The 26,402-nt window shown below is 40.2% G+C and overlaps 1 protein-coding gene across 3 annotated transcripts in view; it reads right to left on the reverse strand.

Annotated features, from left to right (window-relative positions):
* atrnl1a (attractin like 1a) overlaps positions 1 to 26,402 on the reverse strand; it is a 359,651-nt gene that overhangs the window by 51,742 nt on the left and 281,507 nt on the right. For all 3 annotated transcript variants that reach the window (XM_087849988.1, XM_087849987.1, XM_087849989.1), the window contains one exon: positions 12,534 to 12,629. In XM_087849988.1, coding sequence (XP_087706114.1) covers positions 12,534 to 12,629 — 96 coding nt within the window. The remainder of the gene's footprint in view (positions 1 to 12,533; positions 12,630 to 26,402) is intronic.

Consider the following 26,402-nt stretch of genomic DNA (forward strand, 5'->3'; position numbering starts at 1 on the left):
TTGCCAACCAAGAAGAAGAAGAAGCTGTGAGCCAGGAGGGAGGGGGTGAGTGAGTGATTCGTTTGCTCTATGATTCAGCACAGGAAGGGAGGGGGTGAGTAGCTCAAATGTGCTGTTAGCATGTTAGCAGAGCGATGCTACTATGAACCGAGGAGCTATTTTCTTGATGTGAGCTTCCACTCAGGGTTTTTTCTTCCAGTTCAGAGAAGAAATGCTTTTGTTAAGAAACTGGCTGTTGTTTTTTCTCCCCCACAATTTTAATTATAAGCTAGATATATTTCTACTAATGGAATTAGTTTGCTAACAGAAACAGGGATGAGTCAGTGAGTCAGTTGGGCTTGTGAATCATGATTCACGAGTCAGTAAAGTGATTCTCGAGTATTGAATGATTCGTTCGCGAATCGAACATCACTAGTCTGAAGTTTGCAGAAACTACTGATCTACTGAGATTTACCTATGCAACCATCTCAAGGATTTACAGAGCATGGTCCAAAAAAAAGAACCTATCCAGTAAGCAGCAGGTAAAAATGTCGATTTGGAAGAACTTTGAACTAAAACAACCACTCACCGCAACCAAGATATGCAGAAGAGCATCTCCGAACCCACAACATGCTGAAAAAACATCGATTTGGTAAATAAATCATCATAGATAAAACTGAGTTAACTTAAGCAACTACCAATGCATTGTTAACAATGTGAATGGTTACTTGATCAAAACATCTGAGTCTCATGCATTCATTTCTAATGTTTAATAGAAAGGATTTGGTTACAAAATAGGGAAAGTGAACAATTGCTTTCGTACAATTTAATATTCCATAATTTTTAAGCAGTAAACCCCTAGAAACTGTGGCGTGCCATCGAAAAGTTTACTAATCTTTGTCAACCATGAACTGTTTCAGCACTGCATATCAGGCAATCTAATCCAATAAACTTTACACATACAGTATTCACTGCAGCCACGGAAAGTTTGAAAATTTGTAAAGTTCCAGCTGAAAATGCTCCCCAGAGAAAGAAGTTGTAAAAAGTTCTGTTTTTCTCTGCGACTGAACTTTCCATCTTCTGAGAACGGAGACGATAACACAGACGAGTTTGCATGGACGTGTGCAAGCCAACACATTTCTTTCCAGCTGTGACACATGGAGTTTGTATCATTAACCCATCCCTGACACTGAGAGTTCTGCTCAACGTACTTTTCTTTCTAAAGAGTATAATTGCAAGTCTTTAGACGACAAAAAAACCCCGTTTCCAGCTGTGACATATGCAGTCTGCATCACTAAAAGAGATTAACCGAGCCCAGACACCTCGTCATTTGAAAATGTTAATGATAGAAGGCTCTTGTTCCAAGAATACCTGTAATTGCAAGTCTTCCACAGATGGAAATAATGTCTAAAAAAAATCCACCTGGAGAATTTAAGTTCATCCTTGATGTGTCCTAGGAAGTCTGAGCGTAAACCACGTCTATGTGAAAATTCAATCCTAAAAACTGTTCTTACTGAGAAGTTGACATTTTTTTTATTGTTTGTTTTATGTGTGAACTGAAGCCTCTGAAAGAAAACCTAAAGGAAGCTTTAGAGAAAAACTTGAGAAAATCACCCTCTGCCCCAGGGCAGCTGTGGATACAACTGTAGCTGCCTCCACCAGTGTGTGAATGGGTGGATGACTGGGTGCGTAAAGCGCTTTGGGGTCTCTAGGCGGGACTAGTAAAAGCGCTATACAAATACAGGCCATTTACCATTTACTATGCAAGAAGATACAGTATTTCCCCACATGGTAAAATGATCCCATATGGTTAAAGTGAGCATGAATCATCAGTCAGATGATGAATGTTTGTGTATATGAATACGTTTATTTTAATCATGGCTTTTAGAAGTGATGCTCATGTAATTATATTCCCGTGAGAAAAGCAAGTGATCCCTCAGTTATGTTACCAGACAATGTTTTCATGCAAAAGAATGGTGAAGTGTACAGATGTGAGTGGGGTGTATGGAAAGCACAGTGCAGTGAAACCTGACACCAAAGTTCGGCTACTGAATACTTGATTTTAGTGAGATGTTACCCATCAAGAGTTCTGTGACTCTGACTACATTATAAAAAGTAAGCTGATTTAAATTTCATTTAAGAACCATTGTGATCACACTGCATCACCTCTGATGTGTTAAAACCACTTCTTCAAACTGAATATGTTTTTGGGGAACAGGAAAAAGTTGCAGCGAGGCAAATCTGGTAAGCAAGGGAGACAGCGAGCAAAAAATGTGTTAGCGTGTGTGCCCCCCCCCCCAAAAAAAAAAAAAAAAAAAAAATTTGGATGCTTCACACTGATGGATCAGCTCTCAACAACAGTGATGAACCTCAACATGAAAATTGGATCAGTTCGACAAAGAAAAGATGCTTTTCTGCAGTTTCAGTTTGTGGCTCAGAAAGAGCAAACTAAAAACAGCTTTCATGCTGGAAGAGTCCACAAAGACATATCACTGAATGGGAAATTGGCAAGATTCAAATCAGTTGCTGTTTTTTTTTAATGTTCAGACGTTTCAGAAACTGGTGCTGAAATGGAATTCACAAATATATCAATTGCTGTCTTATTTATTGGTACGTAAGCAAAATGTATTTATATGGCACTATTCGGAACTGTAGTCAGCGCTCTCAGTTCTCATACCTTCACACTAGGGGTTGATTTAAATCAATTTTAGTTTTGTTAGGTTCAGTATTGAGGAGGGGTAGAGGAGGTAATCAACTTCCATAATAACAACACTGGTCCGGCCGGGTGGAGTCAAACGATGATTTTAATGACACGCGTGGGAAGACCGCCACTGTACGCAGACAGCGCCGATCCCCGACTTACAGAGCATAAGCAGGTGTTTTATACCTTTCAGGGCTTAAATTTACTGACGCCCTTCAACGTCACTCAGATACAGTTCATACATAGGTTTCAAAACCACAATGACTTAACACAGTTTAAAAATAACATTGTCTCCGTCTCCACGATAGATGCTTCCTGTCAACATTCTGACTTTCACTTCCCGTCTGGAAAACCAAACTGTTCCTCTTTTACAGAGACAATTTTAGAGTTACAAGCAAACATGATTAACCTCTCACCTATAAATGAGTCTATCTAATGTGTGAGTGTATGTGGGTCGACCTCACACGAACTTGTAACCTTTTCCACCAGACAGAAGGCCAGCACGTACACATTTAAGATTATAACAAGCATTCAAAAGCATTTAAGATTATAGATTCAACTCCACAGTTTAAAGTGGTTATAACTGCACCTGTAGTAAAGGCTAATTGGGTACCAAAATGTTCAAACATCTGAATGCAATATCAATACTGCAGATTGTATTATTAATGCAATGGTAATGATGATGATGATGATTAACAATAACAGCAAAATAATTTCTAATCTCTCACAGTTTGAATAGTGCAGTTTTATTCATTAAATCCTGAATCGATTTTTAAATATAAATGTATTTTGCCAGAAATGCCAGAATCTCAGCTTAAAGCTCACAAAACTATTTCAACAACCATCAAACAGCTAAAACAGCAAACGATGAAAGAGCTGGTAAACGGATTCCGCAAAAAGATGTAAACACAAAGTACGACAGCACGTACGCGGGTACGTCGTCGGGTGCTCAAAATTGACATCTCACAGATTCTGAAGTTGCAGGTTTTAATAATAATAATAATAATAATCTTTATTTATAAAGCACACTTAAAAACCAAGGGTATGCCAATGTGCTTAACAAGTAAGATAGAGAATAGGAGGAGGATAATAGAAATAGGACCAAAGCAAGTACTAAGTATGCAAGCAGGTAGCTGTCACTGATACATAGGAAAGCAACAGGTACAGATCAGTGGTTTTGTCACTCACTAACCAAAATTCACTGAACCAGCAGCAAAAGAAGATCAAAACTATGCTTGAATCTCCTCCTACTTTGGCAGTTTTGCTTCCACCAGAATAAAATCGCACTCCCTTCACAGCTTTCTCTCTCAGTGTACTTCGAGACAAGCAGCATCAGGTAATGTTCATATGTTGACTCGTGGTTTTCTTCTGTTTTTGATCTACTGCAGGATCTTTTTAAGGTGGTTATCTGCTATAAAAAGCCAGGCCAGGAAACCTCCTTCATGTTTTTCTGTGTTTCATCCTCTTACTTTGACACAAAGGCATCTGCTTCGATGCTTGCACCTCTGATGAAGTCTCACAAGTGTCAGCACTGATAAATCATCAGAATTATAATATTTTTGACTGTCTGAGTCAAAACTGAATTGAATCAAAACCTCGTGAATCAGAATTGAATCAGTTATAGAAATCAGTGACGACACCCAGCCCTGCTTCACCCCTCACGGAGTAATCAGACAGGTTCTTCTTCATGGCTGATTGAATTTGAGACAAAGTATCTCTACAAAAAACAGTCATCTCACTGAATCCGTATGTATAGATAACAAGCAGAAATGCCAATTACCTTGGATTGATATTATAAAATGAAAAGCTCAACAGTGGTGATTGGATTAAAACGGCACACAGCATGACAATGGAGAAATAATGGTTCGAAGCGCAAATTGTCAAAAAAGCGATCCAACTCAGATAATGTAAAACAAGCACAACTCAGTCGCCCTCCATGCATGTATCCTCCATCACACGTCTTTCCTCGCAATTATATGTTAATCATTGAATCGACACACCTCCCCATCTCTCCTCTGCACACCAAATCACTGCTCAAGTGTGGAAACAACAGGTGCTGTGCTCCTTGTTCGCTGTCTAAACATGGCATGAAATGGGGTGATGATGGCTCTATTTGTTGCACTGCATAAGCAGGACAACATAAAATAGCGGGGCAGGATGGAAATGTTCTTTTTCTCTCATTAATTACACAATTATGCTAAGCTGCATGCCTGACTATGAACCAGATGTTGTGTAATTAACCTCAGTGTGAAGATAGCGTTCTGCTCCATTGTCTCTCACCTTCAAGAATGAAATGGAAACCAGGCAGAGAGGCGGCGATAAGGGGAAGGAACTCCTGAGGTTTCTGCAGGCACGTGAGCCACACCGAGCTCAGCCAAATCCAACGTGGCCAAAACGAAACTAAAACTAATTAAACATCAGGTGCAGATAGCCCTCTTCGTTATTGTTTCTGTAACCTTCAGCTCAAACAATGCGAGGAGAGGAAACCTTAAGCGGGAAGGGGAGATACGTGGAGGTGGACGGGATTTTAAATTGAAGACGTGAATCGATATATTTCCTGCGTCGACATCATCGACAACACAAGGGGAACCGTTTTCCAGTAGATCTGCAATGTGATATCATTTCAGTAATGTTTAATAAAGAGGATGTTAAAGTTTAATGCATCTTTGAACCTACAAAAAGTTGAATGTTGCAAAAAACCCAAGAAATATTATTAAAGTCTATGAATCTCTCCTGATTTAGCAAACATGCCGAGGACTCTAGTAGTCTTTGTTTAAACCTCACATCATCTAACAAAGCTTTCAATGCACATTATTATTCATGTGGCTTTTATTCTGACTAGCTGGCCTCTTGAACGCCATCAAATCTCCTGCACCATCTGTCACGGGGCTCAGGAGTAAGAGTTCACTTCCCACAATGCATTGCTCCCATCAGGATTATTTATTTGCCGAAATGAGTAACATCAAGGCAAGGTCACTTAAATTAGTTTGTTCTGATTTGCTGCTCCATGCACCTTGTGTAATGAGATAATCTATTGTTAAACAACTCGCAAATAAACAATGTCACAGTACATTACACTAGGCACATTCTCTTTTTTTAAGCAAAGATGACACATCGATAGTTTACTAGGGCATACGGGGAAAAAAGTGCAACACATTGTTGTGCATAAACCTTTAGCGATATGTTTCCATCCATATATAAAGAAGAACTCTGGCAGAAGTTTCAGAACGACATGCTCCGACTAAGGTAAGTTGTGGTTTATCAGCAAAGCAAAGATGGCCTTTCTAATTGCAGGATGTTGCAGACTCGGTGAAACTAAACTGAAATCCAGCAAGTTAAAACAGGAAGGTTTAGATCTCACCTTTGTGAGGAGCAAGGCAAGTATTTTCAGGGTTTTTTTGAGTCTCCTGTAAAATCTGAGGCTCTAAATCCATTTTATTGACCTTTTATTTAGTCAGCAGTAGTTTTCACTCATGCTTGGTTGCTTAACCCTTTAAGACCTACCATAGAACCAAGGCCGCCAGAGCTTACTTCCTTTTTTTACATGCTGTAGCGCCATTTTTGGGAGCATTTCAAGTTGCTATACATCAATACAACTGTTATAGCCCATATTTTAATAATATGTATGCATTAAGTCCATAGTAACTACATAAATTGCAAAAAAAGTGCAATAAACTACAAAACATTTGAAAATCGTTTTTGGTTTGTTTACATATATTTCTAGTTATAGAAATTTAAGAGGCTTATCCCTCAAAACTTTAAATACAAAAAAGTTGCAAAAAATAGTTTACAACAACAGGAAATTTATTTTGAGTGTCTTCATAGTTTTATTTTTGAGATACACCAATTTTTATATACTGCAGGAAAGACGAAAAACAATCCTATGATGCAAATTTGCAAAGAAAACAGCATGTGCATCAAAATAAACTATTTTAAGCAGTGCAATTTGAGTTCTAAGCATCCCAGCAACTATTCAGAAAAGCATAAAGTCAAACATGACTAATAAAAACACCAGTATAGGCTTTTAAGTCCTACAAGTAAAAAAAAAACAACATTTTCCGCGAAAATGATGTCACTTCCAGTTTCGGGCAGGTAATGGCGGACATGCGATCATTCACGCTGATGTCTGTTTCAATGTGGGAAGTGTTACGAACAGCTGATCGGCAAAGCGTGTTTCTGGAATATTATGTTTTTGTTCCTGCAAGTGCTTTTTATGCAATATTTGCAAAGCTATATGTGGAAGGAAACTGTGACCTAGGACAAGCTGATGGCATAAGCTGTAAGTACAACTCCTCCGGTTTCATATGCAAAAAAAATGATTGCACTAGCTTACGCGGTTCCGGTTCTACAGGGATTTAAAAATAGTTACGCAAAACGGAGCGTGCGCGCTCCGACCGGCTTTAAAGGGTTAATGAAAAGTTGGAATGGACCAAATCGGCTGATCCCTCCATGCAGTGCCAAGCATAGAAAGTGAAAGTCAGTTTCTGATTTGGTTGTTGTTTGAGCTCTAGACTGTTTCAAGATGCAGCACTAAAAGATTTTAAGGCAGGGAGATGATCAGAGGTGTGTGTGTCCTAATCCGCCTGGGCAGATTGTTATCCTGCCATCCAGGAACAGATAAACATCAGAAATGCAAATCAATAATTACACATTGTGACTATTTCACAAACTGCAATGATTTTGTCTTTTGTCTGTTAATCAAGTGGATTTCACTAGCGATGCGTCCATGGATGGTCACATTTCTTTTCAATCCACAAGTTTCTTGTGAAACTCAAGAATAACAGAAGTAATGCAAAAAACAGAAGTAACCACAAACCCCGTCACCTTCTAATGACCTCAAACAGTTACCGAAACTGCCAGAGTCTCTGTTGTAGCTGCATTTCTTTATATTTGAGGTCATTTTTGTGATATTCAACAAAGTCCACAAAGCTTGTGACTTAGTGGTGACCCGCAATTTCACATGGGGGCAGCCTTCCCTGTCTTCAGTACAGCTCCTGGAGAAAAGCTAGACCTTATAAAGTGTCTGTCCAGCAGTGTTCATTGTTGTAAAATCACAGGCCGTTCTCACTCCCGAGGCATAACTTGCCGACGTTTTGTCACGACCCGCGGCGTTCCTGAGGAACTCGAAAGGAGACCGTCGGCGTTCTTACGGGTTATGGCTGAAATCCAGTGCAAGGACGCTCCCACGGTAATAAACGTTCCAGCCCTGTATTCCAGCCCTAACCATAACCTTTTTCCTGATCTTAACCAGGACTTTAATGATGTTAAATAGCGTGTTTCTAAGCGATTTGAAGAAAAAGAGCGAACATGTGTAGATTGAGTCCATACGGTTCTCATATTTCCTCACTTTTCCGAGGTCGTCATTCAGGAACGTGGTGGGTAGCCGAAAACGTAATATGTTGACGATTCGTCACCTAGCCTAAAATGTTACGCTTTGGGAGTGAGAACGTGTTGAAAATCAAGCCAATCAAAATCTGGAGCATTTTTTCAATATGCTAGACAAGAGACAAGGTAGAAAAATGTTTCCCAATCGATGAACCAAATTAATCCCACTCGTTCGCCATAACCACATCCTTTAACCCCGCACTAGGGGTTTCATTATGGCCCGTTAAGTAATGTCACACTTTATCAACTTCTGAGGTTGAACTTAGATATATTTGTTCTTCTCAGATTCGCTGAAACCATGAAGCTTCCAACCAGCTGAACTGGTTTAACCTTTTTTTTTTTGCTTGTTTTGTTATTTTCAAAAGCTCCGTTTCTCTTATTTAGGCTCAAGCTGAACTAAACCTGTCACAGCTCGGGAGGGAATGTGTTTGAGCTGTTAGTGAGTGCACTGCTGTTAAGGAAAGGGGTTATTTTAACAGTATGCAGCACAATACTGAATATATTTCCCCACAACTGTTGGAAGCAAACATCATTGTTCAGAATGCAATTCAATTCATTTCTCAGGAAAGTTTCACTCTGGGTATTTGGATCCACTTGCCATTCACTCTAATTGCCACTCCACAGCCGATCTGTCTCTCTGTTTATTTAAACTCGGCAGGAATCACAAAACAGAGGTGACACCAGTATTTGAACAAAAGCCTGCCGGAGAAGGGCACGGCTGATTTGGCAGTTACCATTTCACTGAGAGTGCTGCTTTCATGTCCTTTGCTCTCTTTGTAGAAGAGGCTGATAGGAGCACTGGGGCCAGCTGCCTCTCTCAGGGCCCCTACTCCACCACCCAGACTGCCTCTGGAGGACCCTTCAGAGCCAGCAGATGAAGGTGAGGCGCCAGCATGTTGGACAATCACAGAGCGAGCCTGTTCTCACACAGGACAGTTAAGTGAAAAGTGAGCTATTGAAAACAGCTGCACTCTCCCCCCCCTCAGCTTCCTATCTTCCCTGAGGTGTAAAATGGATGTTTTTAAGGTGAGCTGTGTTTGTCTACATCTGCTTGGCAGAGCATCTTAAAGACAATTTCATGTCGTCCTGTTTTCTTGCAAACCTTAAAGCCTGAGGGCGCCTGCAACATCACAGAAAGACATGCGAGTGTTTAATATGTTTTCAGTCATTTCTATCAATTGCTGTGGCCCACACACACACACACACAAACACACACACACTGAATGTCTGCAAATGTCAGCTTATCACCATTTGCTCAGCAGCTCACCTACAGCTCACCTAGTACAGCACACTGTATTTTGTAGATCGATCTTTGAGCAGTTATCTTCTTTAAAAATTAAATATTTTGTTTAGTTCTGTTTCAGAATGCAAACACACTTCTTTGCTTGGTCAATAGAAAATAAACAAACAGCCATTAGTATTCACACTGGCTTCAGTTCAGAGTCAAGGCAAGTTTGACTCTTTCTTGGTTAAATTTAAACAACAACCTTAAGGGCTGGAAAATATAATCCAACACAGGAGTTTTTATACACCACTCTGCATTCAGTCATTAGTTATTCATCTCTGACTCTCATCTACACCGTGTCTTTTGTCCTGTCCTCCTCCTCCTGCCTCCAATTGGGTCGCAACAAATGGCTGCCTCTTCCTGAGCAGCCATTTGTTTCTTCCTGTTAAAAGGAAGTTTTTCCTTCCCATCGTCACCAAGTGCTTGCTCATAGAGGGTCATCTGATTGTTGGGGTTTTCTCAGTATTATTGTAGGGTCTTCACCTTACAACATAAAGCACCTTGAGGTGATTTTCGGTGTGATTTGGTGCTATATAAATAAACTCAAATGGATTTGAATTCAAATTAATTGAATTTAATTGAATTAAAGCTCCAAAAAAGTGCAGTTCCTCTAATGACCACCTCAGGGTCAACATCCATAGCCTACAATAATGTCCAACTATTCAGCAGAAAAACCAAGTTAAAAACAGTAAAACAAGACAAATACAAAAGAATCATCTTTTTAAACTTTACTGGTCATACTGGTGACTAACATGGAGATGGTGACGTAGGTGCCTGCAGCTAACAGGTGCCTTCCCATCTTAAGCAGTCCCTGAACTGGACCTCTCCCCCTTTTTTTGTGGAGACACACCTGTTTGACACACTAATGTGACACAGTTATAAAGTCTATGAATTAATCTTGATAAACAACATGGAAACATTCCACCTCCTGGACCAGAAGTGACAGTGGTGCCATACACATGAGTGGAGATCCTGTCACATTGGGCATTTTGGACGATTAACCGAAGTCATTAATTGCTCCAAATTTTCTATAAGATGCACTGCTGTTTATTTTGTGGTTACAGCAGCCTCACTGAACAGGACTGAAAATGTATTTTCTTGTTTACTTGCAAAAAAAAAAATACTACAAGTGAGTGCATGAGGAGGTTTTGTGCCTTTCCTTTGTGATCTGTATGTCAGACTCACTAAATATAAACAAAATGATGTACTTAATCTAAAAATATCTAACTGAATGAGAAAGATATTTCAACAAGAAAAAATCTTATGTTGTCTGGCAAATGATAAAAGAGAGTAAGGGTAAAGGGTGTTTTTCACTTGAGCTCAGCGTTTCAGCTCTCTTAAGTTCTCGGCTCATGCACAGGCCTGCATGTGTCCTGTGAACCAAAATGAGTTTGATTAAAAAAAAAAAATCCAACACAACAAATGATAAGTCTTCAAACCTAGTGGGTTAAGTCAGCGTGCACACAAATTTTGCAGAACAAACTTGGCGTTCTACATTTTTATGACAAAGTTATGAGGTTAGAAGTGCAACACCAGAGTATATACAGGTGCTTCCTGGCACAAGAGAGGGATTAGGAGGTTGTTTGTGCATAATTTGAACTCTGTTCAGATCCACCACACACTGCTGCTATGGCTGGCATGTACCTTCTGTAGCTCTTTGTTTTCTAATGGCTACTTGAGAAACACTCTGTCATTCTGTCTGAACTGTCAAAGGTCGATTATTGACTTGGCCATGCACTGTGCTTCAGGAAGGCTCTGTGTATTCCAAATAAAAACCTTAATCATGTCACTGTCTTTTTAACCCTTTAAGACCTACCATAGAACCAAGTCCGCCAGAGCTTATATTATATTTTTACATGCTGTGGAGCCATTTTTGGGAGCATTTCAAGTTGATATACATCAATACAACCATTATAGCCTAAATTTTAATAATATGTCTGCATTAAGTGCATAGTAATTACAGAAATTGCAAAAAAGTGCAATAAACTACAAAAAAATTGAAAATCGTTTTTGTTTTTTTAACATATATTTCTAGTTAGAGAAATTTAAGAGGCTTATCCCTCAAAACTGTAAATACAAAAAAGTTGCACAAAATAGTTTCCCACCACAGGAAATTTATTTTGAGTGTCTTCATAGTTTTATTTTTGAAATACACCAATTTTTATATACTGCAGGAAAAAATGAAAATAAATATTATAATGCAAATTTGCAAAAAAGCAGCATATGCATCAAAATAAACTATTTCCAGCAGTGCAATATGAGTCCTAAGCATCCCAGAAACAACACAGAAAGTCATAAAGTCAAACATAACTTTTAAAAACACCAGTATAGGCTCATGAGGCCTTGATGGTAAAAAACGACATTTCCGCGAAAATGACGTCACTTCCGGTTTCGGGCAGGTCATGGCGGACATGCGATAGTTCACGCTGATGGACGTAGGAAGTGTTATGAACAGCTGATCAGATCAGCAAAGCGTGTTTGTGGAATATTATGTTCTTGTTTCTGCAAGCACTTTTTATGCAATGTTTGCAAAGCTATATGTGGAAGGAAACTGTGACCGAGGACAAGCTGATGGCATAAGATGTAAGTACAACTCCTCCGGTTTCATATGCAAAAAATCGATCGATCGGTTTTAAAGGGTTAAGCCTCTCCCTCTCACCAGACTTCCTGGTAGCTCTCGGTGCACTATCCCAATAGTTATGGTACAAGCGTTCTCAGTTATTGGGCCACCAGCAGGGATTACCTAACTACATGGGAGATCTTTGGACTCCATCACTAATATCTGTTTTACACTTTTGTTAAAGGAACTTGATCGCTTACTACATGGACTCATGTGATCAGTTTACTTTGATAACCTGCTGATGCTGATGATGTGAGATAATTCCTATCACAGCTCTTCACAACAGCCTGATATTCCAAGTAGTTGAAAGGAAAAATCCAAATTGCAATTCAACACACAGACACAGTGTCTAGATCATGTTTTGCATCCACACATATCATTTGCACAACAGCAGCCATGACAGAAGGTCATCGAGCTAACAAAGTCATAACATTATGAAGTCTGCTGATTTGCAAACACAAGTGTTAGACGTGTCTTTTATCCATTGCAATGCTAAGAATTCACCCACGTGTTCAAGTCTTCTTTGGTTTTGTATATTTCTGTGTTTGTGCCTTTGTTCTGACCTGTAGCAGCTCCTCTTGGTCATCACCAGCCTCCAGTGCTACAGTGACCGAGGCGAAGGGACGACTGGCCATCTGCTGTCGCTCTCTCATCAGCTGCTGTAGAGTGAGATGGAAAAAAAAGAGTTTTAATTTATTTATTTTCATGGATTTATTTCTGACAGATTACTGTGTCAGAACTCAAACACAGGTTGTTATTCTTTTACTGGATTTATCCTTGAGAAACTCTACAGGGAACAGCTGAAGGTTAAGTGCTTTGCTCAAGGGCATCCTAACAGTGCAAACTAAATGAGATTAAAGTGCTTCACAATTCACAAAAAACTCCCCAAAACCGATCAGGGTTGTTTGACAAAAGCAAACATGTTAAGGTGGTAAGAAAGAGAAGTCACAGGGCTAAAGGAGTAATACTGACAAAAAGGATATCACTGGAAAGAAGGCCAGAAGTAACGAAGCAGTAAGAAAGAAGCAGGTAGATGAAGAAAAATGATAAAAAAGAAAGGATTATGAAAATATAGGTTTAGGAGGAATGGAGGGGGGCAGAGATCAAAGTAGATGCTTTCTAACACACAGGAGGAAGGCAACGATGAGTGGGGAAAAGCAGCTGGTGGGGGAATGGTGGGAGTCAGAGGGGAGGAGGAGGAGGGCAGGCAAACTTCATTAATGAGGAAATGTCGGATGAACAAAGGCAAACAGCGAGGCCTTCATCAGCATGAGGTCCAAACGCTGACCGAAAACACAAACAAAGATACAGCACAGCATTTAAATGAAGAGTGAAAAAGAAAGAGAAGAATCCTCCCACACAAAGTAAAACAGCGACACGCACCATCATCAATAAAGCTAAGGAGTGCATCTACACCTGAAAAATAACAACATGCTCACTGCATCTTCATCTCCCCTCTCCATCATTAGCTCGGTTTCCCAGCTCTTTCCAAATCAATACGGACATGTTAATGGGGTTTTGTTTCTACATTTAGCTCGGGGTTAGCCACCTGTTCTACACACAGAAGAACTCATTTCTAGCCAATTACATGCCAGGCAATAATCAGTATGTTTCTGGTCGTTTTGGCAGAAATTCTGCCTGATGCAGGCTGTGACATGTTAAGCAATGTTGGGAAGACAGAGGGAGTCGATCAAGTTTTTGGTCTCTAATGTGAATAACCTGAACATTGGAGGAGTTTGACCTAGCATGCAAAAACACTCACAGTAGGTCGAAGTAAAAAACAAAACAAAAACCACTTCACCACATCAGGATACGGTGAAGTGGTTTAAAATAGGGATGCACCGATACCGATACTGGTATCGGTATCGGGGCCGATACTGTAAAATGTGTGCGTACTCATACTCGTAAAAGTTAACCGATACCATGAACCGATACCAACTTATTTCATTAATCAGAGGGTGGCTTGTCATTTCTATTGTAGTTTTTTAGATTGGCCACTAGGGGGCCAATTATTATTTTATTTATTATTTATTTTATAATTTTTTTATATTTTATTATTTATTTAATAATAATTATTTTGTTTGTTTGTTTACAATATGGACACTCTGCAATAATTTAAAAGTTTATTTTATTCTCAAACCTAATTTGTATTTATTTTAGTCCAAACAGAAGTGTTTATTTATTATTAGCTCGAGACAGTGCCAATAGTTCAGTGATATTTTGTAAAATTACAATGTGGAGACTCTGCAATAATTTAACAGAAGTGCTTATTTTTCACTTGAAATTTTTTTGTGGTCATTTTTATTAAGATTTTATTTTTTATCGCCGGGGAATATAATAAAACCTGTCTTCCAATTCATTGTATTTGTGTGTGTGTGTGTGTGGTAGAAGTATCGTTTTTTGTACTCTGTATCGGCAAGTACTCAGATCGAAGTATCGGTATCGTATCGGTTTGAAAAAATTGGTATCGTTGCATCCCTAGTTTAAAACAGACTTTTCCTTATACTTCCTAACATTCCTAACAAAAGAAAAGAAAGACATTAGGAACAGAAGCACTGCAAGGATGTTAGAGAATATTTGAAATTGAAAGAAAAAGAAACAGATAACGAAGCATATCTCCAGCCCCCGCCCGCCTTGTGACCTTGAATTGGACAAGCAAAAGAAAATAGATGGATGGCGATAAAGAAAAAATTAAATGAAAAGAGCAAAACCAATAAAAGAAGCCCAAAGCACAGCACTAGATTAAGAAAGAGAAAAATAAAAACAAATTAATAAGAAAAGGCAAGGACAGGACAGGAAAAGGAGAAAAGGAGAGAGAAAAAAGTGTAAACCCCTCCTAAATATCAATGGCTTCTACACTCTGCTACACTCCTCTAAACTGAAGCAGCTCTCGTGCTGCCGTGTCTTCTCCTGTTGATGAGAAAAGGCTGCACACTGACATTAACTGGCTGTCAGGTGTTGTGCTAGCGCGCCGCCGGCTGCTCGATTGCCGGTGTCAGACTCTTTAAGCATGACTGAATAGTACACCTGTAGCTACATCAGCACAGTCAGGTGCTCCGGCGGCGGCAAGCGCTCTGCTAGCACGCTGCCATGCCCGCTAATGTGATGTCTTTCCTTGTTAGCTGTCACCGCTGTGGGAATGCTGCTCACATGACAGCGAGTGCTTGCTAGCATCGCTGTTAGCCTCCTGCAGATGTCAGTTTAGATTTGTAAAAGACTAGCTGAGTAGGTGTGTGTGAGAGGAAGGGTGTCTGTGTACTGGAAGCTGTGGATGAGGTAACAGATCCCCTTTAAGCCTTTTTAAACCTTTATGAGTGCGTCAGGATTTGTTATACTGCTGTGAAGGCAGGATAGGTGGCAGGGGGAAAAAATAGGTCCAAAACTACTGAAAATAGGGTCCAGAGGTGCATCTGTTAGACACAGAGGCATTTGTTAATCACCCTGATTAAGTTTTTTAAAAAAGGATTTATTTTAAAAATGTAGTGTGACAGACCTGTGATCAGCACCAAACCATCCCAGGCCTTTCAGATTGCATATTAACCCCCTTGAAAAACTATTCATAAGTAACACTGAATGTGAAGGTCACTACTATACATGCAAATGTGCCTCTAGTCTATACTGTCTGGAGTAACTGAACCTAAGTGGGCGACGCTGTTGGTAAGTAATGAAATGTCAGCCATATTTCTGGATTTCGTCCATCACGGTTTAGTGTTGATTTCCTTTTTGTTTTCAGAATTTAATAATAATGGATTGCATTTATATATTATATTTACAATTCCACTATTCATTCACTCTCACATTCACACACTGGTGGAGGCAGCTACAGTTGTAGCCACAGCTGCCCTGGGGCAGACTGACAGAGGCGAGGCTGCCATATCGCGCCATCAGCCCCTCTGGCCAACACCAGTAGGCGGTAGTTGAAGTGTCTTGCCCAAGGACACAACGACCGAGACTGTCCAAGCCGGGGCTCGAACCGGCAATCTTCCGATTACAAGACGAACTGCCAACTCTTGAGCCACGATCGCCCAAACATTTACAGCAGTCATTTGTTGTATTAACAGTATTCATGTGCAGTTTACCATTATGCAAATCTTGAGAGCTTGAAAAAAGACAATTTCTTCTTTAGGTTTGCAAAGATGTTTCACTTCTCATCCAAGTGGCTTCTGACTGAAAGTCTTCACAGACCTTTATGCAAACTTATTAAGCTCATTAAGCTTATTCAGCTTCCAGACTCCCAGTACACCAAACTAATATATCTGATAAGATGAACCACCGTCTGGCCAATTAGGATGTCAGTGTGGTGAATAAGCTCTGCATTGCTTCTGTTTTATATATTAGCCTAGCAATCCTAGCTTTGGTTGATGGTTCACTAACCATCCAAAACTTTGCTGCTATTTCATTTATCCATCTTTGTTTAAAGCTTGAAAAACAAAATCATATGCTGTATGCTGAACGCATCCTAATAAATTCTCTTTCCATTGACATTATTACTTTTTGTAACATCAGAGTTTCTACCACTTCTTATTCTTAGCTGTGCTGGTATTGGAAAATTCGGGCCTGAAAATTCCTAATTAATTCATCCATAACTGGATCCCTTAACATTTCTTTAAATTTCCAAAATTAAGGCTGTTTGGTTTAGTTTAGACAAGGATTACGATGTGAAGAAGACATCAGACTAGGGCCGGGCGATATGACCCAAAATTCATATCTCGATATTTTTTAGCTGGATGGCGATATAAGATATATATCTCGATATTTGTTTAAAGCCATAAAGTAAGAACAAGAAGAGAGTTCTTAGTCAAAGCTGTGTCCCAGATGTCACACAGGCACTTTTATTAACATACAGCATAGATGTACATGAAAAAAAACTACTCAAAAATAAATTATGAGCATTTATTAAATAATAATGCTCCATAAATAAAAGAAAACTATGTTGTTTTTGTGCATAACAAATAGCTCACAATTGTGCAGTCAAAATGTAAACTAAAAGACAATGAGCATAATAACAAAGAGACAGATTTCACAGCTGCTCTGTTCCCAACTTCTACTGTGTGACTGACAGCCTGGAGTTTGAAATCCGCTTCATAACCGTGTCTCTTAACAGGTGCCATTTATGGTCCTTATACACACACAATACGGTAATATTACATTGAAGCACAGTACGTATTACTACGCGAGGCTCCTCGGTAGCCGTAACGCTCCGACAATCCACCAAGCGGTGCAGCTCCGTAGCTTACCAAAGTCGAACTAAAACATTTTTTGACAGATTGCTGAGCGCCGTGTTCCACATAAAATCGGTTCGCAGTCAGTAAGCACAACCAGAATTCATACAAAAGGCGCACTATCAACTTTTGAGAGAATGAAAGGATTTTAGGCTGTGCAGCGCCTGTGGGCTGCATGGCGTTAGCGTGGCTAGCTCGTTAGCGTGGTTAGCGCGTTAACACGTTGACGCCGTCCAGCCCCACGCACGGGGCGATGCGCAGTAACTCGTTAACGGAGATTTGCCGTGTCCATCTTGTCGCTGCCTGCAGGTGAAGCGATGGGGGAGTTGTGTTCAGTTAAGGAGAGAGGCAAGGTCGAGTAACGTTGCGTAAAGACAAAAGTGGACGAAAGAGAGGCAAACTTGTGGCTCCACAACTATAATTATAACGTAACATAGACTATATGGATATAAAGGATATTGTCACATCTTATATCTCGTATAAAAACATATCGATATTTTTAAAAAACTCGATATATCGCCCAGCCCTACATCAGACCATTAAACAAAGTCTCCTTCCTGATAGCTTTTACCGCAGTACGGTAGCTGAGCTGTTTATACACCGTTTGCGTGCACCCATGTGCGAGCTTGTGTCATGCGAGGTGTTCTCTCAGCTCTTTATTCCCTAAAGCTGTTGCTCCTCTGTTAGTGAGATTAGACAAACTGGTCAAGGTGAGCCGGGTCACATCTGCGTGTGTGAGCGCTGCAACCTGATAAATGAGTCTAGACAGTGGAATTATGTTTAGACATAAAAAGTGGGTTTAATATTCATGTCTGGGGTAAGTGTATTGAAGATGCAAGTGTGTACTGCATGTACGTGGTACCTCCAAACGTCTTTATAAATACAAAGAAAAATACAAATATACATTTTGGTCAGAAAAAGACCACTTGTCTGTCTATGTCTGTGTGTGAGTGCTTGTGCATGTGTTGCGAGTTTAATGCCCTCTTTGACAAGTCCTTGAGCAGGCAACAAGGACAAGACAGCGGCCATCTCCTCTGTCTGCCCGTCGGACTGTAAATCAGCCATAAAACAGCTAATTAACTCTGCTGTGCTGTAAACAAGCAGTGCCACACCACACACCACCGAGATGACATAAGAGGGCGGAGAGCAAAGAAAGCCTATGTGAGTATGTGTTTAAGTTACAGTTAGAAATATTATCCAATTTTCCTGCAAGGGCTTTAGCTGGGTACCTGAAATCCCAAACTAAATCAGAGAAAGACACAAAGCTGATATTTTTCAGGTAATACTGGCACTGGGCCATTTTTTACTCCATATCAAATATGTTTGTGTTTAGTTAGCCATGAGGAGCGGGACAAAATCCACACATTTATTCATCCAGCCATCTGAGTTGGACAGACAGCCAAGAGAAAAAATGCGACAATGAAGCCAATCACATGCTGAATTATGTTTCACAGAACACCGCTCAACCGTAGTAGCACCTGCAAGCTCAAACTGCCAGTCCTGTTAGGCTGGAAATATCTGTGTAATGTGATGTTTGTTGATTTCAGATCTACTCCTGTCTAATGATGGGTTTCATAGCACCACAAGTGTCCCTCTTCTACTGTGGCAGCAATTAAACTTCACACCAGCTCTGTGAGGGCACAGCTATAGAAAGGTTAGTAAACCCATCTATGTATGTGGGTGTTTGCATGATTGTAGGTCTTTGTTGGGGGGGTGTAATACAACATCAGCCCCTAATTGGTGGTACTACAAAAATAAAACCAGCACGCGTTTGTCAGTGTACACGCAAAGCTAATGAAAATCCACTCCAAGAGAGACCAGTGACACCCAAAGGCAGACAACCTGACACTTTAACAAGGAAAGAGGAGAAGGTGGGAATACAAACATAATAGGAACTGACTACCAGGAATATAAGCACATGAGAAATGAGACAGGTGAGAAAAAATGGGGTGGACAGGAAGCAAAACAAATATAGGGAGTCACAGGAAGGTGACTTATATGAATGAAAACTGTAATAACACCTGCAAATCATCGGACGCAAACAACCGCCGTTCAAAATGACCAATGCGGCTATCCAGTCTTTGGCAGATTATCGGCTCACTCAGTTTGATAAACCGGCCAGTCCAGCTAGACGTTTTTTAGTGATTGTTTCCTGTCCGTTATTTCCCCCGCTTCCCCAGCCCGCCTCAGATTTTATCTCATGTGCACCAACCCCCTTAGACAGACGCCACTTATTTCCTGTCAGCTTGGACCACCACTCACCTACTGGCTATTGGCATTCTTTTCCGGTCCTCACTCGCCCCCCGCCCATCCACCATCAGCCTCCTCTCGGACCAAGGTCTCTCCTACTACCTCCAAGGATCTCATTATTATTTCGTGTACACGCTACCTGACACATTCTCCCTGGTTACTCTGCCCCATCTAACTGCCCTCACCTGTTTCGCAGATTTGCCCAACCCCTTGCTGCCTGTTGCTCCTCTGACCAGCCTCAAGTTAGGAAGACTCTTGTGTTTACTTAAGATTTGCACTTTTATCAAGACTCATGTCTGTGCTCTCACTCACTTTAATTACCAGTGCTTGCTGTAGGTTATGTCATGTAAATACTTTCCTGATTGAATAAAGAGATTTCAACGACTTCTTGCCTTTTTCTTTCTGTATTGTCTGGATTCTGTTGGCTGTTATGAAGAGATTTCTCTTCACCATAGAAATGATGGAGCGATTATCCACCACTGTTGCCTTTCATGGATATCCAGGTCTTTTTGCATTGCTGAGTTCATCAGTGTTTTCTTTCTTTCTCAGGATGTACCAAAAGGTCGATTTTGACACTGCTAATATTGTAGCAATTTCTTGGATGAGGTTTTTTCTGGATGGCTTAAGGATGGCTTGTTTCACCTGCAGGGAGAGCTCCTTTGACCGCATCTTGTCTGTTCACACTGTGAGATTATTATATTATGTTATGCCACGTTGTACCCCTAATTAAAGATTAAAAATCATTATGTAGTTTTAGGTTGCATTTAACTCCTGACAACTATTAGATATATTAGACTGATTTGTATTACATTAGACTGCTGATTTATTGTGAATGAATTACATTGTTTTATGATGCATTATACTGCTGATTAATAAGAAATACTGTTTTTGGAGAATCGTGGCCTTATTTGTCTGATTAGAAAAGAACAGAACATACTGCACAAGAAGCCAAGGTCAAAACTTAGGCTCACTGAGAGAGAAAGAATGTGGATGTTTAGGTTTTATGACTTTGGAGGGGGGCTGACGCTATAAGAACGTGAGAAACTGTCCGACACTTCGAGATCTGGCGGACACCCTCCTGTCCACATCTCCCGTTTGGACGTTTATGGTCAAAGTGTTGTAGGGCAGCGGTCCCCAACCCCCGGGCCTCGGACCGGTACCGGTCCGTGAGTCGTTTGGTACCGGGCCGCGAGAGTTGAGGCTCAGGTGTAAAATGTATGGTTTTAAGGGTTTTTATCGGTTTTCAGCGTTATTTTGTTATCGTTTTGATTGTTAACTCTGTTTTCCTGGGTCTTTTCACGTGTGTTATGAATAAATCTTCTTTTTTTTCGGTAACGGTACTAGTTTTATTTTGTTGTATTTATCCGCGACACCTTAAAGGCCGGTCCGTGAAAATATTGTCGGGCATAAACCGGTCCGTGGTGCAAAAAAGGTTGGGGACCGCTGTTGTAGGGAATAAAGAGATTGTTGATTGAGCATTTTTATACACCGAGTGTTGTTCTTCCTTCAGCCCAAAGATCAAAGAATTGGGATATTCAACAACACCAAAAACTTCCAAATACAAGCACGACCCCTCAAATCAACCCTGAGGAAATTGACACCTGCCCATTAAGACGCCTTTGAGTCAGTTGTCCAATTACTTTTGGTCCCTTTAAAAAGGGCGTCGCACATAAGGAGCTGAAACTCCTAAACCCGTCATCCAGTTTGACTGTGGATTGTGAAACACTGTTCAGTAATATAAAGATTTGATTCCTGCATTGACTGTGAAAATCTGTTATAAAATGAAGCCTTACTGATAACGCAGAGGAGAATAGCATAGCAAGTAAAAGGAAAGAACAATGTAGGGTGACACAACTGAATGTACTAATATGAAGTTACCAAACAACCCATTTCTCATTTAATGTTACCGCCCCTGCCCCACATTTCCCCTGTAGATGGAATGCAACATCAGCGTCCATGTCCCCACAGTCTATCTGTAACCTAACTAGATGGTTTAATCAATTCCACCGAAGGCTGCAAGTTTAGTTGTGATTAATGTGTTAATCAGAGATACAAGAGAAACCACCTCTTCTGGACAAGGCTTAATAACTCTTACAGACTGCTCCCAGTGCAAAGAATTTCACTCTGTTGCAAGGTATGCTTCAAAAGTAGTGTTATAACTAACGATAAGTGTCCCAGAATAAGCAGCACTTTAAATTGTAGGCAAAAAAACAACTTGTAATTCTTATAATGGCTGCTGCTAAAAACGGATTTTTTTAAAGAAATTGGTGTAAAATGTTCAAATCAAATATTCCCACAGGCCTTGTTGAAACTGATGTTACAGAATCGCCCAATGTCCCATAAAGAGTGTAATATAGTTCTGCTTGAAAGAGTGTCTACTGTGTGCCTCAAAGGGAAATGCAAATGTGCGAAGGAGCAGATGAAAAGGGTGACTGTGACAGTACATTTTATGGTTCAGTTAAGTTTTAATGTAAAATCTGGTCAAGCAATATGTGATTTCGTAAAATAAAGTCTTCTCTTCTGTGTCAGTAGAGCAGGACAAATCTATTCATCCGTTAGATGTGACAAATTACAATTTCAGGATTGGAATCTTTTTGAGGAAAATTACAATAGGAACAAAAGTTGGTTATCAGTCCCTTGGCTACAGGAATAGCAGTCATCTGAAACTGATTTCGCCCCCTTTGATTATAAGCAAAGATTAAGAGAGTGATATGCTTTCATGGTGTTTAAAAAAATCACTGCTCTGGCTTTGATCTGGGTCTTGGCCTATTTGTGTCATTATGCATGTGAACATAATAATCTGTTTCGAAGAAGCGTGATAAAGTTCAGTTTTAGGTCCATTAAAAGTCCTTTTTCAGTAAGACAGCCCTTTTAAAGGTTTCCTGCCATCATCGTGCCTGAGTGGGTTTCCCCCAAAGAGTTCAAAGATATGAGTATTAATAAAAACTTCAACGATGAAAAGCAGTGTGAATATTTTTGTCTGTATATGCACATCGTTTTATGATAAAGAGTTGTAGTAACCAATGGCACTGGTAAAGTGATGGATACATTATTCTGAATGTTTCTGGGTAAGATAAGATAAAAAGGAAACGAACCATATCCAATCCTGAAAATGCATATATAGTAAGATTGACTTAAGATTGTGGAGAAGTCTACTCCAAACACCTGGAAACCTTCTGGAGGGGTGGAACAGTATTTCCCCAGAAGAAATTTTGTCCTTTGCTAAATTCAACACTAAGTAATTAAAGTAAATGAAATTTTACATGTATAGCAACATTCAGAGCTTCACAACAAAATGCCAGAACATAAAAACAAAAGTTAACCACACGCTAGGCTAAAAAGGTGAGTTTTAAGATGTTTTTTTGAAAGCCTGCATAGAGTCCACAGTCCACAGATCTGAGAGACTTCCAGAGCCTGCAAAAGCTCTGTCTCCTTCAGTTTTCAGCCTTTTATGCTGCACAACCAGCAAGCCCCGATTAGGGATGGGGAATTGAGAAGAATTCAGCTATTCCAATTCTATTATCGCTATCACTTCTCGATTCGATGCCTTATCAATTCTCATTGGGTTCTCGTTGGCTCTGCTTTGAGAGTCACCACTATCATTAAGCAGCATATCAAAGACATTACAGATTAATTGCAGATTTGTTGTGTGGTCAACTTTTTGTGAATGTTGGAGGTATTTCCCCTCTTTGCTGTGAGCAATGTTGGGGTCAAAGGAGCTTGCAAAGAAAAGCGTCTGGACTTCTTTAAGTTGCTTGAAGACGTTTCACCTCTCATCCAAGAAGCTTCTTCAGTTCTAAGGTCAAATGGTGGAGAGTCCTAGATTTAAACCTAGTGGGAGTATCCCCCCCCCTCCCCTCCAAGCATGACATCCCGGTGCATTTCAGACCCAGCAACACGCTCAGACTAAAACTGGTTCACCCGAAAGACAAAACTCCAAAACACAGACTTAACAATGTGGTGTTTGCTGTACAGTGCAGCGAGGAATGCCCAAACCTCTACATTGGAGAGACCAAACAGCCACTTCACAAGCGCATGGCACAACACAGAAGAGCCACCTCCACAGGACAAGACTCAGCTGTCCATCTGCATCTTAAGGATAAAGGACACTCTTTCGAGGATGCCAATGTTCACATTTTGGACAGAGAGGACAGCTGGTTTGAAAGAGGAGTGAAAGAAGCCAGCTATGTCCACTGTGAGCGACCATCTTTGAACAGAGGCGGTGGTTTACGACACCAACTGTCTGCCATCTATAATCCAGTTTTGAGTTCCCTCCCCAGACGCCTTAACGCCCACTCACATCCTGGGCCATCTGACCTCAGGAATTCGCATGATAAGGTGGAGCCAGGTTTCACAATGAGCTCACTTGAAACTCTGGCTGATTGGGACCCACACCCAGTTTCACACCTTGGCTCAGGCCATTAGAGGATCATCAGGGGGTCCTTTTGTCCCTCTGTGGGGGGAAACTCCCACTAAGTTTATATCTGGGACTCTCCACCATTTGACCTTAGAACTGAAGAAGCTTCTTGGATGAGAGGTGAAACGTCTTCAAGTAACTTAAAGAAGTCCAGACGCTTTTCTTTGCAAGCTCCTTTGACTACGATGACCTGGATGACTGAGAACCTTCACAGACAATGTTGGGGTCATTACTCAAAAAAGTAATTTTTACACATATGAAACAGAGCACTTTACTCAAACAGTACATTATTTAATTAGTCTCAGGAGAAGGTAATTCATTGGTTATAATAAAAGCCTATAAAAGGGATTCTGAGGCTTTTCCTGTTGGTTTGCTACTTTCTATAATTGATCAATGTGGCGATTATAAGCAGGAGCTAAAAAGGAGTTCACAATGTCAAAACATATAATACAGCAGTATGTGCGCAATTACAAACCAGAGTCAGCCCTGGCCTCCTCTCACTGTTGCTGAGGAAGTTTTTTTTTTCTTCGCCTACATCTGCAGTCTTATCTCATTTAATTTTCATTTGGTATCCTTATTAAAGCTTGTAAAATACAACTGAAACATGAGTCAAATGACAGCTTTGAACCTAAACAAATCCTTCACTCAAAGACCTTGTAGGTGTTTTTCAACTCGTAACAATGGGTGCAAGTTGGAAACACAGAGATTTGTCGTCAGCTTTGATCTCAGACACCATCTTAACGCTCCATCTTCCTTTAATGCATTCAAGCCATGTTTTTCAGGCGTCTGTCTTACAGAAGCATGATAGGAAGATAAGCCTTAATTTGTATCAATATATCTGTCTAGACCAGCAGGTAGTTTTCAAGCATCAAGTCTGTTTGCTTCTGACTTCTGCACATACCTCAGTTGTGTCTGGGTTAGGCTCTGGACACAAATATGTCATAACAGCAGTGTTGATGCTGCGAGTTGCTCAGCTTTGGAGATTTCATCTGTGGAAATGTTTGCCTTCTGTTCATGGAAGTACATGCCACTCAACGTGTGGTGTGTAAAGCTCCCAGGAATATATTTGAAAAACTCAAAAGCAATGCCTGTCTCTAGAAACATGACCAATATACTCAAAGTTTTACATAGAAACTATGTCTCCTGTTTACATTTGCCACTGAAAGAAGTGCTAACATTACAGCATTACTGCTGAAGGTGCCGCAAATGTTCGTATCCTGTAAGATTGTCACCATCATCAAGGGGTTTTTGTCTTTGACGTAAAACAAATAATATTACTCTGGGAAACTGTTCACAGCACAGTTTGCTTTAGTAACAAAATATAACTTGGATATAATATAAATATAATATAACTTAAATATATTATCTTTAGAACAGTATAGGTACATTCAAAATAAGGTGCACAGCTGTAGACTGGATGTTGCTTTGTGTAAATCTACGTCTAGTTAGGGCTGTTCAATATGACGATATATATCGGATGACGATATAAAAACGTCTATTGTTTCATTTTACGCTATCGTTTGTTTCGTGGTGTCGCAAAATAAACTGTTTACGGCAATATTTTTTCATCGTTTTGATGGTCACTGTAGTGGCTATATTCATTTCTTAAAGTTCTCTCTTTCTCTTATATTCAATATAACCACACTACGGATGGATAGGCGACTGTTTTTATGCGTTGTCGTTAGCAACAACGACGGTAAAACCATCACGTGTCCGCTTGTTTATGTTCCACATAAGCCTTTCATAATAAAGCTCAAGATCCTGTTGAATCTTTTCAAAATAAACTGAATTACGTGCAGATTGTTTATGGATGAGAAGTAAAAAAGAGCCGCCAGGTGCTAAAAAATAAACCTTAGGCTCAAACGTCAGAACAGGCTTTTCCCCGCAGCACGCCGTGTAATAAATACTCACAAAGAAAACGGCGGCCGTTGCAACTTATGTCTAAAAATGTATAGCTTCATGCATCGGTTAAAACAGTAGACTCCAAGTACACGACGCCCAGCTGGAAACACTTCACGCAAGTCGAGCTGCCCGAGATTCACAGAATTTACTGAAAATGTTAAATTTTGTGATTTATATCAGCGGTCCCCAACCCCCGGACCGGTACCGGTCCGTGAGTCGTTTGGTACCGGGCCGCGAGAGTTGAGGCTCAGGTGTGAAATGTATAGTTTTCAGGGTTTTTATCGGTTTTCAGCGTTATTTTGTTATCGTTTTTATTGTTAACTCGGTTTTCCTGGGTCTTTTCACGTGTGTTATGAAAAAATCTTCTTTTTTTCGGTACCGGTACTAGTTTTATTTTGTTGTATTTATCCGTGACACCTTAAAGGCCGGTCCATGAAAATATTGTCGGGCATAAACCGGTCCGTGGCGCAAAAAAGGTTGGGGACCGCTGATTTATATCGTTATCGGGACGATAGATGTCTTATATCGGGATATGAGATTTTGGTCATATCGCACAGCCCTACGTCTAGTATAGAGTGTATTTATATCAAAATAACCAAGATTCATAAAAAAGTACTACAGGCCAAATGGGGGGAAAAAAT

Source organism: Neolamprologus brichardi, chromosome 13 (genome assembly GCF_056152115.1).
Source record: "Neolamprologus brichardi isolate AB-2024 chromosome 13, ASM5615211v1, whole genome shotgun sequence".
NCBI lineage: Eukaryota > Metazoa > Chordata > Actinopteri > Cichliformes > Cichlidae > Neolamprologus > Neolamprologus brichardi.